Here is a 15,333-nt window from a genome sequence, read left to right as displayed (position 1 = left end):
CATCATCCAGATCAAATGCCAATCCCTCTGGGAAGCCTTCTGCTAGTCTCTTTTTTTCATTGGAGGATAACTGCTTTACAATATTGCACTGGTTTCTGCCATACATCAATGTGAATCAGCCACAGGTATGCCTTCTGCTATTTTTCCCTGGCAAGTAACCGTCTCCAGTGTTCTGCTCAGAAGGATGAGCTCTCCACTGGGATCTGATGATTTAAGTCCTAAATGTCTTTGACCTTAAAAGCCTTGGTCTCAGTCCTGGTGTCAGCACCCTGCAGGCAGTCATGAGGCCCCGAGTGAGAGGAGAGTGGCTCTGCTTACTGTTCCAGAAAACTCAGAAAACCCCAAGTGAAACCTTTCCACTGCTGCAGGGGGTCCTCTAGGGCGAGTTTTGAACTCTTTGAACCCAGATAGGAGACAGTCGCTATGTTGTATCCGACTAAAGGACTAACCCCCAAGAGAATCCAGACAACAACTTCATTTTGTACTGTCCTCATCACAAATTTTTGAGTCAGATAGAAACTGTCAATTTTGTGACAGTCATCATATTTTAGGTTCTCCTCTCCCATTTTGTCTCAAGGTTACTTATCTTTGGTACTAAGAGCCTAACTTACACTAGTGATGCGATTTGTAATGTCTGAGGCTGAACACGTTAAGAATCTGATTATTGGTCGTGAGAACTGCTTGGAGAGATGGTTTTATTGCTTTGTGTTTGGACTGAGGAACATAGAAGGGGTTAGGGAGTTGAAGTCAGAGAGCATTTTAGGTGTTTTCACTAGGTCTGGTAAACATGCAGGCACTTTGGTGGAGTAAGTGGCTGGGACCCTCCAGAACAGTGCACCCTGTCAGTAGACAGTAGGGTGTCACAAGTAATATCCAGGTTCAAGGAGAGAAACAGGCTCCACTTCCTGATTGGGAGAACCAGTCTTTCCCTCCAAACTGTCCTCCATATGCCACTGGAACGAGCTTTCTAAAATACAGAACTGTCTGTGCTAATTCTCCACCAAATGTATTTTACAACACCCTACTATCTACTGTGGCTTTCTCCCATTTGTATATGAATAGATATCTCAGTGGTTGGGCTTCCCAGGTGGCGCTAGTGGTAAAGGATCCACCTGCCAATGAGGGAGACACAAGAGACGTGGTTGGGAAGATCCCCTGGAGGAGGACGTGGCAACCCACTGCAGTATTCTTGCGTGGAGAATTGCATGGAGAGAGGAGCCTGGGGGGCTACAGTCCGTGGGGCCTCAAGGAGTCAGACACGACTTGAGCACACCAACACACACCTCAGTGGTTACATAAACTGGAGAAATGCTGGACTAAACAAAATTAAATAGGATTTTTTATAGCAAGACTTACCAAAATGTTGACAGTCTAACAAGGACTATACAGCTTTAAAGTGGGGGGTTGGGGATAGCATATCTGATTAAGTTCCCTAAACTTGTCGGGTCAAGTTATTAACTTTTTTAAAAAGCAGCTTGATGAACTGGTATTTCTTGGAACATACACTGGGAATCAAATGAGTTATTCCTTAACTGTCACAGCAACAAGATATGTGAGGCAGATTGGGTGTAATGGCTCAGAACTAGAAAGACCCACAGGGTTCTGGTTCCTCCATATCCTAGCTCTTCACTTTGGTTAAGTTACTTTTTTGTGATTTAGTTTCCATAGTTAAAAAAAAAGGGGGAGGGGGACAAATTATATACATGTGTAACATTTTGTGTATTTAACGCCTATCATAGGATTGCTGAGAGGATTATATGAGCCACTAATAAGAAGATGCATTTTTTCCCCTGCTTCTCCCTACCCCTTAGAACTGGAGATGTAATTAGAATGAATCATTCAAATGAGTCCCAGACTTACTTATGTTTCTTACATACTATTTCTCTGAATGACTGCCCTGAATGACTTGTCCTATTTCCTGTGAACCTAAGTCCTATTTTAAAAGACCAGCTCAAAAGAAAAGCTTTTCAAAGTTTCCTTAATCCGACTCAGTGAAAAGAAAATTCATGCTTTTCCCCATTTTGGGTCCACAGTATTTTCTCTGTCATGCAGTTACAGCTTTCATTATGTTATATAACAAGTTATTAACTTCCTGCTTTTTAGGTTAGAATAAATCAGGAAGGTGGTTAATGTTTAATCATACATTTTTTCAATGAGTTGGGGATTTTAAAAGTACTTTTAAAAATTACAAAGAAAGTTAGATTCAGAAGAAACAATGAAAGACAACAATACAGATACTGATATATCAGTATGTGTCAAGAGTTTGGTAGGTCTTACATTTTTTCATTTTAAAAAATTTTGATTTCTGGCTTCAACCTACTAGAAAACAAGAAGAAATTTAGTAAAGAATCCCCTGTACCTATAATACTTTGTAAATAAAATTCAACCATCTCAAAATAAATTTTGCTTATATTAATTTGATTTCCATAGTTGATAAAAACATAAAATTAAAAGCAAAAAAAAGACCATTACTTGCATCTGTTTGCAATTAATATCTTTAATAGAACAAACTGAGGAAAGTGCTTAGATTGAAATTCTCATTATATATGAAAAATGGTTTAATCTTACTGCCAATAAAAATTTTTTTTGAGGGAAAAAAATGTTCATCAAAGCAAGAAGTATACATAAAAAGGTTATTTGTAATAGAGATTAAACTGGGGGGAAAAAACTTCTAAATATACATACAATAATAAGGAACCAGAGATCAAATTGCCAACATCCATTGGATCATCGAAAAAGCAAGAGTTCCAGAAAAACATCTACTTCTGCTTTACTGACTATGCCAAAGCCTTTGACTGTGTGGATCACAACAAACTGGAAAATTCTTAAAGAGATGCGAATACCAGACCACCTGACCTGCCTCCTGAGAAATCTACATGAAGGTCAAGAAGCAACAGTTAGAACTGATCATGGGACAACAGACTGGTTCCAAATCAGGAAAGGAAGACATCAAGGCTGTACACTGTCACCCTGCTTATATAACTTATAGCAGAGTACATCATGAGAAACGCTGGGCTGGAAGAATCACAAGCTGGAGTCAAGATTGCCAGGAGAAATGTCAATAACCTCAGATATGCCGATGACACCACCCTTATGGCAGAAAGCGAAGAACTAAAGAGCCTCTTGATGACAGTGGAAGAGGAGAGTGAAAAAGTGGGCTTAAAACTCAACATTCAGAAAACTAAGATCATGGCATCCCATCACTTCATGGCAAATAGATGGGCAACAATGGAAACAGTTGACAGACTTTCTTTTCCTGGGCTCCAAAATCACTGCAGATGGTGACTGCAGGCATGAAATTAGAAGACACTTGCTCCTTGGAAGAAAAGCTATGACCAACCTAGACAGTATATTAAAAAGCAGAGACGTTACTTTGCCAACAAAGGTCTGTCTAGTCAAAGCTATGGTTTTTCCAGTAGTCATGTATGGATGTGAGAGTTGGACCATAAAGAAAGCTGAGCGCAGAAGAATTGATGCTTTTGAACTGTGGTGTTAGTGTTGGAGAAAACTCTTGAGAGTACCTTGGACTGTAAGGGGATCCAATCAGTCAATCCTAAAGGAAATCAGTCTTGAATATTCATTGGAAGGACTGATACTGAAGCTGAAACTCCAATACTTTGACCACCTGATATGAAGAACCGACTCACTGGAAAAGACCCTGATAAAGGCAGGAGAAAGGGACGACAGAGGATGAGATGGTTGGATGGGATCACCGACTCGATGGACATGAGTTTGAGTAAGCTCCGGGAGTTGGTGATGAACAGGGAAGCCTGGCGTGCTGCAGTCCATGGGGTCGCAACGAGTCAGACACGACTAAGTGACTAAACTGAATTGAAGGGATGATTAACTAAAAGGCTTTCCCGGTGGCTCAATGCCGGAGACTCGGGCTTTATTCCTGGGTTGGGAAGATCCCCTGGAGAAGGAAATGGCAACCCACTCGAGTATTCTTGCCTGGGAAATCCCATGGACTGAGGAGCCTGGCAGGCTACAGTCCATGGGGTTGCAAGAGTTGGTCACAACTTAGCGACTAAACAACAACACACTAAACTAAGGAAACCATCCCTATGAAACCATTTAAAAGACTATATACCTAGTTCTAATTAATATGGATAAATGTTTAAATTACAAGTTTCAGAAGGATGTGTTCATTACCTAACTTGTTTTCAGTTTTATTCCCAGGGCAGAGTATACGTCCTAGCAGATAGACTTCTTTTAATGAAAAAAAATTTTTTTTTTTAGTCAAGACTTTTTTAAGAGAAGTTTTAGGCTCACAGCAAACTCGAAGGTAAGATACAGAGAGTTCCCATAGACTCCTTGCCCCACACATCCACAGCTTCCCTGTTATCAGCATCCTTCACTGGATGGTACATTTGTTACAACTGGTGAACCTCCACTGACACACCGTCATCACCCGAAGTCCACACTTTCCATTGGGTTCACTCCTAGTCTCATACAGTCTGTGGGTTTGGAGAAAAGTATGACAACCCACTCCAGTATTTTTGCCTGGAAGATCCCATGGACTGAGGAGCCTGTCAGGCCACAGTCCCTGGGGCTGCAAAGAGTCAGACATGACTTAGTGGCTGAGCATGCATATAATGACATGTATCCATCGTTATAGTATCAGAGTATTTTCACTGCCCTAAGAATCCTCTGTGCTCTGTCTATACATCCTTTCTACCACCCCAGCCCCTGATCCCCACTTTTTACTGTCTCCATAGTTCTGCCTTTTCCTGATTGTCACGTAGGTGAAGTCATACAGTACAAAACCTTTTCAGATTGGCTTCTTTCATTTAGTAATACAAATGCAAGATTCCTTCTTTTCATGGCTTGACAGCTCATGTCTTTTTAGCTCTAATATTCCACTGTCTGAATGGACCACAGTTTCTCTACACACCTACTGAAGGGCATCTTGGTTGCTTTCACGTTTGGGCACTTATGAATAAAGCTGCCATAAACATCTGGGTGTAGGTTTTTGGGTGAACATGTTTTCCCTTTCTTTGGATAAATACCAAGGAGGGTTATTGCTGATAAGTGTATGTTTAGGTTTGTAAGAGATTATCAAACTAACTTCCTTACAAAGTGACTGCATCATTTTGTGTTCCCATCAACAGTGAATGAGAATTCCTTTGCTCCACATCCTCACCAGCATTTAGTGATGTTAGTGTTCTGGATTTTGGCCATTTATTATTATTATTATTTAATTTTTTGGCCGTGCTGTTTGGCATGTGGGACCTGAGTTCCTTGACCAGAGATGGAACTGGCACCCCCTACATTGGCAGCCTGTAGTCTTAACCACTGGACTGCCAGGGAAGTTCCCTGCCCATTTTAATAGTGATTAGTACACAGAAGTTTTTAATAATTATTTAAGAAATTAATGACAAAGTTATATTCTGTGACAAATCGTATAAAACATGCTTATTGAGAAAAATCTGTATGGAAAAAAAACTGGTATGAAACACAACCAAATGGGAAAAGAGCTCATTGGGCATGTTACAACCAGCTTTATTGAGGTATGGTTTTTACATACCATCAAATTTACCCACTGTATATGTACAGTTTAGTTATTTCATTTATACAGTTGTGCAATTATCACCATAATCCAGCATAAGGGTCAATTTCTGTTTTCTCATCCCATCTTTTCTGTACGGTAAAGGAGAATTTATTCTTTGAAAGGTCCCTTCAGTGAAAGCTGGGTGGAGTTGAACGCTAAAACGACCTGTAAGATTATTTTCTAGTCCAATGGGCTCTCCCCTCGGTTTGACATGTACACGTTTCTAGCACAGAATGAAGAGTTGAGCAGTCAGGACACGGCCTAGAATCTGTTTGGTCGTTATTCTCGGCCCTCCTGTGAATGAAAAGGTTCCACAGAAGACTGATTACAGCCACAGTTCCCAGCGCAGACGTAGGTATTTATCGGAAGCAAATGGGAGTTCTCCCGTGCTCTCCAATCGCGGGAGCGGGGAGCCGGGCTCACACGCGCCCCACGTGCCCCCACCCCGGGAAGCCGACCCGGGCTGGGGTCACGGATTCTCGCCCCAGGGAAGGGTCCTTCAGTGTATTCATTCTCCTGGCGCCTACGACAGAAACCTCTTCGGTAAGAAGCCGACTGAAACAGGCCGGCGCCTGAATTATCTCCGCCGCCCCGAGTGCCCGCGCCCCGCCTACAGCCTCCTACCTGCGGAGAAGCAGAGCAGGAACACCTGGTGCCGCAGGCGGGCCAAGCCTAGAATAGTGGGAGCAAAGAACATGGCTTCATCGTCGGGGTGCGCCGTCACCAGAAGTGTCCGGCTTCCGCCTCCAGCCAGGCCAGCCTGCTCCGGCCTCGTCACTCGCTCCCAGGAGCCCCAAACCCAGAGGACGCCCCATACCAGGACAGCCGCCGCCAGACACAGAAGCGGCGCCGCCACTTCCATGCGCCCCAGAGGAGAAACTGCGCCTGCGCAGACAAGGGAGGCTGCCGCCGGGCCGACTCCGGCGGGAAAACCGAGCTCGCGGAAACCCCGTTCCGAGTGTAAGTCTGTCCTGCCGGCCTCTCCAACGGCCGGAGGTTTTAAGCGTCGGGCTGTGTACTCGGACACGGACGCCTCCCAGGCTCTCTTCACGGGCTCTCACTACTTTACGCGGCCTTTACGAGCTCTCGTGCCCGCTCGGCTTTAGGGCTGAGCGACCCCCTTGCCGTCCACACAGTACTTAAAGGGAAGCGTCTGATAAGAACCCCCAACCTCTTGAGTGCGAGTTCTCTTCACGTCACCTTTTTATCACTCGTTTCTTAAAACCCGGGTTTTCTCGTAACTATCCGGGTGGACACCGACTTTGTTTCTCCTAATTGTGGGATGTGGAGTGGCGGCTTCTCTAAAGGAACAGTATGCGGTGGCGAGGCCCGTCCGGTCAGTTCCTTGGGAGCGTGAGGCCGAGAGCGCACTTGCGGGCGCGGGGGCCCGGGATCCTCCGAGGGCGGGCTGGCAGGCGGGTCGGCCGCGCGCGGTGTTTCAGGGAGGCCCGCTGCGAACGCAGCCCGAGCCCTGGAAGCAGCGGGCGGGTGGCCGCGCGCCCCCGGCAGCCCGGGCTCGAAGGCCCGCGTCCTTCCCTCTCCCACGCCTGCGGGGAGGCCCGGGCGCGATGGCTCCGCGCTGGGCCCGCCGCCGCCGCCGGGCCGAGGCGGGATGCCAGGGGGCCGGACGCGGGCAGCCCGGGAAGCTCGGCCAGCGGAGGGAGTCGGCCTGCCAGCCTCCGGAAGGAGGAGGAGCCGGCGCCGGAGCCGCCTCAGCCGCGGTCGCCGGGCTAGGTGGGAGGAGAGGGGTTGAGTCAAGATGGCGGCCGAGGTGGCGAAGCAGCAGCGGCGGCGACGGCGGCGGCGGCTGGAGTGAGCGCCCGGCTCGCCGCGCCGACCAGGGCCCGGGCAGGGCAGCGCGCGGGGCTGCGTCCTGCCCCTCAGGCCCGGGGCCCGCCGGCCGCCGCGCTCCGCCCGCTCCAGGTGAGTAGGCCTGACGCCCGCAGCCCGGCCTCCGGGCCCCCGCTCGCCCGGGGCCGCCGACGGTTTTGTGGGCGCCCGCCGCCGGGGCGCCTTCCCGGCCGGCGAGGGGGCGTCGCGGGGCCGGCGTCTCGGGACCCGCCCAGCCACGGGCTTCTTGCCCTCAGCGGCCGGGCGAGCGGAGCGCGGCGGGGAGCGGGGCCGGGCGAGTGGGGGAGGCTGCTGGAGTTTGGAGGAAGAATGGGCTGCGGCCGGGCCGGGGCGCCCGGGGTGTCCTGCGGGGAGGGGGCTGCGGGGCCCGAGGCGGCGCGGGCTGGGGCTGCGGGTGGGGCCGGCGCAGGTGGCGGCCCGCGCTCCCTCCGGGGCGGAGTTGGTGGCCGCCCGCGAGTGTGCAAGGGGTCAGGGCGGGTGACAGCGGTGGACAAGTGCGTGAAGAGCAAACTAGTTCACCTTTGCGACCAAACCGCTTGGGGTGTAATGGCGAAGGGAGGGCGGGGGAGACGGCGGAGATGGGAACCCGGTACCTTCTGGCTTTTATCGTGGCTGTTTAACGTGGATTCTCTATTTGGGGGGAAGAGGGATTCGAGAAACTATCATTGAGAAGTCAGTCTTAAGTGGCGAGGAGACAGAATTCTTCGAATTAACCGGATTAGGGGTATAGTCGTATATTAAGGGTGTGAGTGGGCATTAGTGATATTTAGTAAAAGTATTTGCTCAGAAAGTGTCAGTTTTCTTTTCACCGACGTTGCAGGCTCCAGTCCCGCTTCTACAGAGTTAACCTTGGTGTGGCGGTGTGGATAATTCTAATCTTTGGGATTAGTATTTTCACCTGCACCAGATTTACTTCCCTAATTAGATCCTAATTGTATTGAAATTTACATTCCTTGCGTGCACCCTGGTGAGGCAGTGATGGGAGGCAGAGCGTTGCGTAAAGAGCATCAGGCCAGGGATTTTTAAATGCCTGCAAATAATTCATTCATTCGTTCAGCATGTCTTGATCAATAGCTGCTGCTGATGCGTCACACGTGACTCTCCCTTGGATAGCTGAAGAGTTGATGGTATTATTTAATTTTTAATAGTTTTCGAAAATGTGATGTGTCCTTAAAGATAATTTTTGGCAGAACCAACGTGCCTGGTCTCAGGAGCAGACCAATTTTAGAATATTGTTTAGACATGGGTAAAAATTACGGAAGAAATCTTATTTATTTCGCAAGTTGTTGCATAAAGAAGTACTGTGTTTATTTGCTCATTCTGTTAAAACCCAGTGGAGGTTTATTTATTTTAATATTTATAGTACACAGTTGCTTTGCTGTGCTTTAAGCACACCTGTTAATGGAAATCAAGGTTAACACACACGTGTATAAATAATATGCACATGCATACATAAGGATATGATTACTTGCAATACAAAAATACTCTTTCCTTTTACAAAAGGCTTGCCATATGTTGAACTCCTCCCCCAGAGAAAATATAATACAAAGAGTCCTGATTCTTCTTAAACTATGTGTCATTTTGGAACAGGATCAACCTTTCTCTGCTTCAGTTTCCTCATCTATGCTAGTAGGAAAATGTCCGCTCTCCCAGGTTGCTGTTGTGAGCCTAGGAGAGTTAGCAGTTGTGAAATTGCTTTACAGAGATTGGAAAGGTTATATTTCTGTGTGAGAGTAACAGCTCCCTCTTCATTTCTGAAATGCTTTATCTGTGCATCTCTCACAGCATTTATTCTTTCTGCCTTGCATTTAGGTACGTACTTGTCTTACCTCCTCTTGAGGACAGAAGAAGCCCTTCTCTGACTTTAAGGCACTGCCAGAGGGTATTGACACTGCAAATGTTTATTGAGTGGATGAACATTGTATTTTAATTAGAAAATTGTGTTCACAGTTACAACTTACAACTTATGGAGTACACTTGCTGATCTGCTGTCACAGGTCTATGTAGCTGTGATTCTCTTCATGACTTCTGAGGAATAAATATTTTTAACTGGGTGTGAACTTGCTGGACTTCATCATCATATAGTAAAAAGTAAGAATTTGGCCTGCCTGCCTATTTTTTGAAAAAGCATAGAATGCTAAAAATTATCTTTCTTTGAATTTGAGTAAAATTTGTTCCAAGGCTAAGTAAATACAGATTAATCAAGTTTTTCTAAGTTTTTTTTTCTTCTAAATTTTGTGGATTTGGAGAGTTTGTTTTGCCATTTCTATCTTCCGGAGAAAGTAGAGGCTTTTAAATAAGCCAGGGATTGATGTAGGTTAATGTCAGGCTATTTCTTACTCAGTTTTTTGTGTGTGTGTTACTCAGTTTTAATTGTATTTTGTAATCTGTCTTAATTGAAATTTCAAATTCTTAACTGATGTTTGAGGATGATCGAGATCTCGAATACTTAGTTATTTCCATGTGTTCATTTACTTCAGAGATTGGGTTTTACTGGAACGCAGTTCAAAGAAGTAGTAAAAGTTGGTCAGAATTTATTATGTATGGACTTATCTTGTGGTGTGTAGTTCATTCACTTGTTCAGCTGGTGTGGCTGCCTCATGTTCAGGGCATGTTACTAAGTGCTATAATAGTATCAAGTTGACCCTATCAGTTATGTGCACAAAGAACTCAGTCTGTAGATTGTCTGATACTGTGTCCTTTTCAGGTTTCAGCATGCAAAAGTACATTCAGATAGAAGGTTAAGAAAACATTGTTTTTCTCTCAGGACTTCTTAGGAGAATTGAAAAGCTACCAGAGCTTCTGTCATGTAGCAATAACTGTATGTAGAGCATCTGTTTTTTATTTTGGTATTCTTGTGGTGGTGGTTTTCCTTGAATATTTTTACTCTTCTACCATTTTTTTCTATCCCAGAAGCTTGTGTGGCCAAAATATTACTTGTATATTACTTGGATTGTTTTCAGATACAACATACTTTTTTTGGGGGGGGAGGGGATTTCCTCTTTGCATGTGAAAATGAGAGCATACAAAGCCCTGAGAGTGTTGGGGGTTCTTCAGGTTGACTCTATGTGTGTGTGCTGCTGTTACCGTTACGTAATAGTAGTCTCAAAGACAAATGTAAGTTGGTTAAAGCAAAATGCTCATTATTTATAGGATTATAGAACATAGAGTCATGTAGGTTAACCAGTTGTATTTTACTGATGAGTGTGATGAAGGTCAGTGAATCGAACAGATCTGGCCTGAACTGTTGCTGTTGGCCAGCCGTAGAATCCAGTCCTCGGCCGTCCAGAGTAGCTCCTGCTGTTACACCGTATCATCAGGGCATGATTCAGTGTGATGGTTGACACAACTGAAAACAAAAATTAGGTGGTGGGCTGGGGAATGAGCGGTCAGTCACTCAGCTGAGATATTGAATTTGAGTTCAGTAATATACCTCCTTAACTGTACATTTCTGCAGTGAAAATATAGTTTGAAAAAAATTGGTATTGATCTATATCAGTAATATGATCACTGGGAATTACTAGTTTCATTTTTAATCTGTTATGATGACTATCTTCTTAAACAAAAATGCCTTTAAGGTTATCTGGACCTACTGATATTTCATGGAATTTAAGTGTTACAGTGATGGAAATGTTATTATGCCAGTGGTTTAGAGACACAGTTTGATAGGTTAGGTTATGTATCAGTTATTGCTTGCTTCACTTTCAAGCTGCTACTTTTTTTTAAGTATGAGAAGCTTCAGTTGTTAATATGAAAGTATAGGTGAATAGTGTGAACATGAACTTTCTAATGTCATGTTGAAAAGCTTCATATATAATGTTACTTTTCTGTAGGTACTCATGCCATAAAATTTATTTTAAAGGAAAAGGCCTAGTTTTCTTTTTAAACTAATGTCCTAACATGAATACTGAAGCATGATGTGTGTGTGTGTGTGTTTTAAATTCCATTTGGGCTGTTAAATAATATGCCTATTTTGGGTTGCATTAAGAAGGGTTGTTTTTTCCCATTCTGTGCTTTTTCCAGAATGCTGTTTCCCTGCCTTACACTTTGAAACTACCACATCTATATATTGCTGATTTTTTGAGAGTTTTTTATCACATCACTTCATCCAGGAAGTCTCCTTGCTCCTCCCTCTTGTCTGAAGATGACTTTTTTGGTTTGAAAATTCTTAATACTTTACTTATACCTCTGTTATAACGTCATAGTTACTTATAACATGTCCATTTAATCCCCAGTAGAGTATACCATAAGCCCTTTGTGGACATGTTTATGTCTCACTTATTTGATCCTTCTTCTGCCCCTACTCCCAGAATAACTCTGTTCTTGGGAAAGGTGTAGTAGGAATCTGCTGAATGTATAAGAAGGAGCCTAGAGTTACTTGGTGCAGCTGTAGAAGCTGGTGAAGCTATTCCCACATGTGGGAACTTGATGATGAATAGTTTTTGGAAATTAATGAACAGGTAGAAACTCACCAGTGTCAGGTAAAACGTGTGTTATCAGTGAATTATTAAAGCATTTTTTTTTTTTTTTTAATTTCTCTCCGTGTACTTGGATTCTTGGGAGAAAGAGAAAGTAAGTGGGGAATCAGTTCATTTCAGATTATTTGTATTTCCAGATAATATTAGAACAAAAATGTGTTAACTTAAATATGCAGGAAATTTTTGAGTTGTTTTGGTGCTAGGGAAAAAATGTGAAGTAGGAATGGTTGGTTTACAGGACTATTATAAAATCCCTTTGAAGGGATCTCTTTGAAAGAATACTACTTGATTAATTTTATGTCAAAAATTAAATTTTTGAGTAGATTAGTCAAGATAGAAGGAAGAGAAGAGTTAAGATTACTCAATTATACATAAATAAACCGAAATTAAGCCAGAATAAATTGAGGTTACATTTTTCTAGGAAAATTTGACTTGTTAGGAGGGTCTCCTTTATGGTTACAGATTGCACCTCCCTCCCATACTTTAACTGATAAGCTGTTTTCACATTTTTGTTGTCATGCACAGTTTAGAGTCAGTAGTCTGTTTTGGCAGTTCATTTCCTTTGGCAGTAGCATATGGATTTGTATAATTTTGAAATTTTTGTTTTAAGTAGTAATCATCATGACTTTGAACTTTTGTTCAGTTCAGTTGCTCAGTCGTGTCCCAACTCTTTGTGACCCCATGAACCACAGCACGCCAGGCCTCCCTGTCCGTCACCAACTCCCAAAGTCCACCCAAACCCATGTCCATTGAGTCGGTGATGCCATCCAACCATCTCATCCTCTGTCGTCCCCTTCTTCTCCTGCTCTCAATCTTTCCCAGCCTCAGGGTCTTTTCCATTGAGTCAGCTCTTTGCGTCAGGTGGCCAAAGTATTGGAGTTTCAGCTTCAACATCAGTCCTTCCAATGAACACCCGGGGCTGATCTCCTTTAGGATGGACTGGTTGGATCTCCTCGCAGTCCAAGGGACTCTCAAGGGTTTTCTCCAACACCATAGTTCAAAAGCATCAATTCTTCTGCGCTCAGCTTTCTTTATAGTCCAACTCTCACATCCATACATGACCCCTGGAAAAACCATAGGCTTGACTAGACGGAGACATTTAATTTTGTATTACTTTTGATTAAATTCTTTTAATTCAGTTTTGAAAAACAATGACTTTTATGTGTTTGAAATGAAACCAAAGTTTGTACTTTCTAGGAGTTATATCAGAAAATACACAGTGTAAATATGCCAGAAGTAGGGAGTATGTAGTCCATTAATGGTGTGTGTCTATGTGTGTGAATGGGAGTGGGCCATAAACTGAGCAGGAGGGAAGGGGTGGAAGAAGTTACACTCTGTTTACACAAAACCATTTTAATGAGTGAAGGAGGATATGTTATTTTGAAGTCTTTTCTGTTTATTATAGGTAATACATTATTTTTACAGAAGTTCTAGAGGGAAGTTTTAAGATATACAGAAAATGAAAGCATCACTTTCTAGATGTAATTTGCTAAGTGTTGTGTATTCTTTCAGGTTTTTTCCCCATGTGTATGTAATGTTTTATATTATGAGACCTCAGTATGCTCTTCTGCTGTACCTAGTTGATGTTTTTAGAGCTACTTTTGTCATTAATAGCTACATAGTATTCCACAAAGAAGACAGGTGGATTTCCCTTGTGGTTAAGATGGTAAAGAATCTGGGATGTGGGAGACCCAGGTTCAGTGTCTGGGTAGGGAAGATCCCCTGGAGAAGGGAATGGCAATCCACTCCAGTATTCTTGCCTAGAGAATTCCACCGACAGAGGAGCCTGGTGGGCTACAGTCTGTGGGGTCACAAAGAGTCAGACACTACTGAGTGACTAACACTTTCACTTTGTTTAATCAGTTTATGGCCACTTTTGTTTTGTCAGAAAAACAAAGCTGTAGTGAATTATTTGTGTGAGTGTGTATTTGTGCAAATAAGCTTTGTAGCATAAATTTGTAAAGTGGATTTGCAGTTAGATGAACAGTGTAGCTCTGGATGGATGTTGTCCCAATATATGGCATGCCCTAGACCCTGACCAGCACTGAAAATTACTCTTTAAAACGTTTTGTCAATTTAAGAAGTGGGGAAAAAAGTGATTCTAATTGGCCTTTTATCAATCACTATTGTTGTTGAACCTTTTTTAAATGGAGGGAGTTGTATTTCTTTTAGAAATTATCTGCCTTTATTCTTGATTATTTTTTGATTGTATTATTGGTGTTTTTCAGATTGAAGGGTTCTTTACGTATTAGGGTGTTTACATTTTTCATATTTGTGCACACCCCCTACCCCCCAGCTGTCCTTCTGTAGTATTCTGTAGTCAGGTGTAGCCAGCTGCAGTATTATGTAGTTAAGTATTATCTGTAGTATTCTGTAGTATTGTTGACTATAGTATTCTGTCGTCAGGTATAGCCCGCTGCAGTATTGTGTAGTAGTATTATCTGTAGTATTCTGTAGTCAGGTATAACCAGCTGGGATTGTGCTGGTTCTATGATCTTGGTCACATCACTTAACCTCTGTAAGCCTTAATTTCCTTGTTTGTAGAATGAAATGGAGATAATGTAAATGACATTTAGCATAGAGGCTGGGACAAGGCAAGTGTCTTCATCATTGGTCTATATATGACTTCTGGGTTTTATGCTCTACTTAGACCTTCCTCACTTTAAGATTTAAAATATTCATCCATCTATTACACTGAAGAAGCAAAGTAAGAAGTATTAAGTCTAGTATGCCGCTGCTTGTTTTAAAGAGGAAAACTATTGGATACATATTTTCTTTTATATCATAGAATGTTTATGAATGAAAACCCAGGACACTGGTATTGTTGGTTGTAGGAAGGAGAGCTAAGTGACAGAGGCATGTGAGTGAGAGGAAGACTTGACTGGATACCTTTTTGCATTTTTAAAACAAGTCCTCAGATTTTAATTTTTTAAGGTTTCTTTTTCTCTTCACTTTTCTTTTCCTTTTTTTAAAAAAAAACAAACGAATTTTTGGGCTCCATCTGGAATTTATTTCTAGTATAGGAAATGAGGTAGACATATATTTTGGGGGGGATAGGAGGTATGTATGTTTTTTCCCTGAAATAACCGGTTGTGTCGGCACCATTTGGTGAATAATCCAGCCTTTGCCCCAGTTACTAGATTTGTGCCTTTTATCATTTGCTAAATATACTTAGAACTTTTTCTTGGTCTCTTGATATATGTTATGATATCCTTTAAATTACTATTATAATTTTAATGCTGATAGGGTTAGTCATCTGTTCATTGCTCTGGTTTTTTTTTCCCCCAGATTTTGACAATTCTGGCCTGTGTATTCTTCTGGATGAACTTTAGAATCATGCTGTGAAGTTCAAAAAGAAATCTTGCTGAGGTTTTTATGAATAGTGATTGGCAGTATTGAGTTCATGGGCTAATTTTAGGAAAGTTCACACCTTGTGTACTTCCTGTTATAGGA

The 15,333-nt window shown here is 43.0% G+C and overlaps 2 protein-coding genes across 55 annotated transcripts in view; one reads left to right on the top strand and one right to left on the bottom strand.

The window, feature by feature from the left end:
* The window catches only part of PIGL (phosphatidylinositol glycan anchor biosynthesis class L), a 48,254-nt gene extending 41,017 nt beyond the window's left edge, over positions 1-7,237 (bottom strand). For all 5 annotated transcript variants that reach the window (XM_081583768.1, XM_081583769.1, XM_081583766.1 and 2 more), the window contains exon 1: positions 6,176-7,237. In XM_081583768.1, the coding sequence (XP_081439894.1) occupies positions 6,176-6,413 (238 nt within the window). In that variant the 5' untranslated portion in view covers positions 6,414-7,237. The remainder of the gene's footprint in view (positions 1-6,175) is intronic.
* A 50-nt stretch (positions 7,238-7,287) lies between these two features.
* The window catches only part of NCOR1 (nuclear receptor corepressor 1), a 110,855-nt gene continuing 102,809 nt past the window's right edge, over positions 7,288-15,333 (top strand). For all 50 annotated transcript variants that reach the window (XR_014080475.1, XR_014080479.1, XR_014080477.1 and 47 more), the window contains exon 1: positions 7,288-7,474. The gene's annotated coding sequence lies outside the window, so the exon portion shown is untranslated. The remainder of the gene's footprint in view (positions 7,475-15,333) is intronic.

Source organism: Giraffa tippelskirchi, chromosome 3 (genome assembly GCF_054371585.1).
Source record: "Giraffa tippelskirchi isolate mGirTip1 chromosome 3, T2T-mGirTip1v1.2.pri, whole genome shotgun sequence".
NCBI classification, from domain to species: Eukaryota; Metazoa; Chordata; class Mammalia; order Artiodactyla; family Giraffidae; genus Giraffa; species Giraffa tippelskirchi.
Note: the sequence above shows the minus strand (reverse complement) of the source record. Positions and strands in the feature narration are given on the sequence as shown.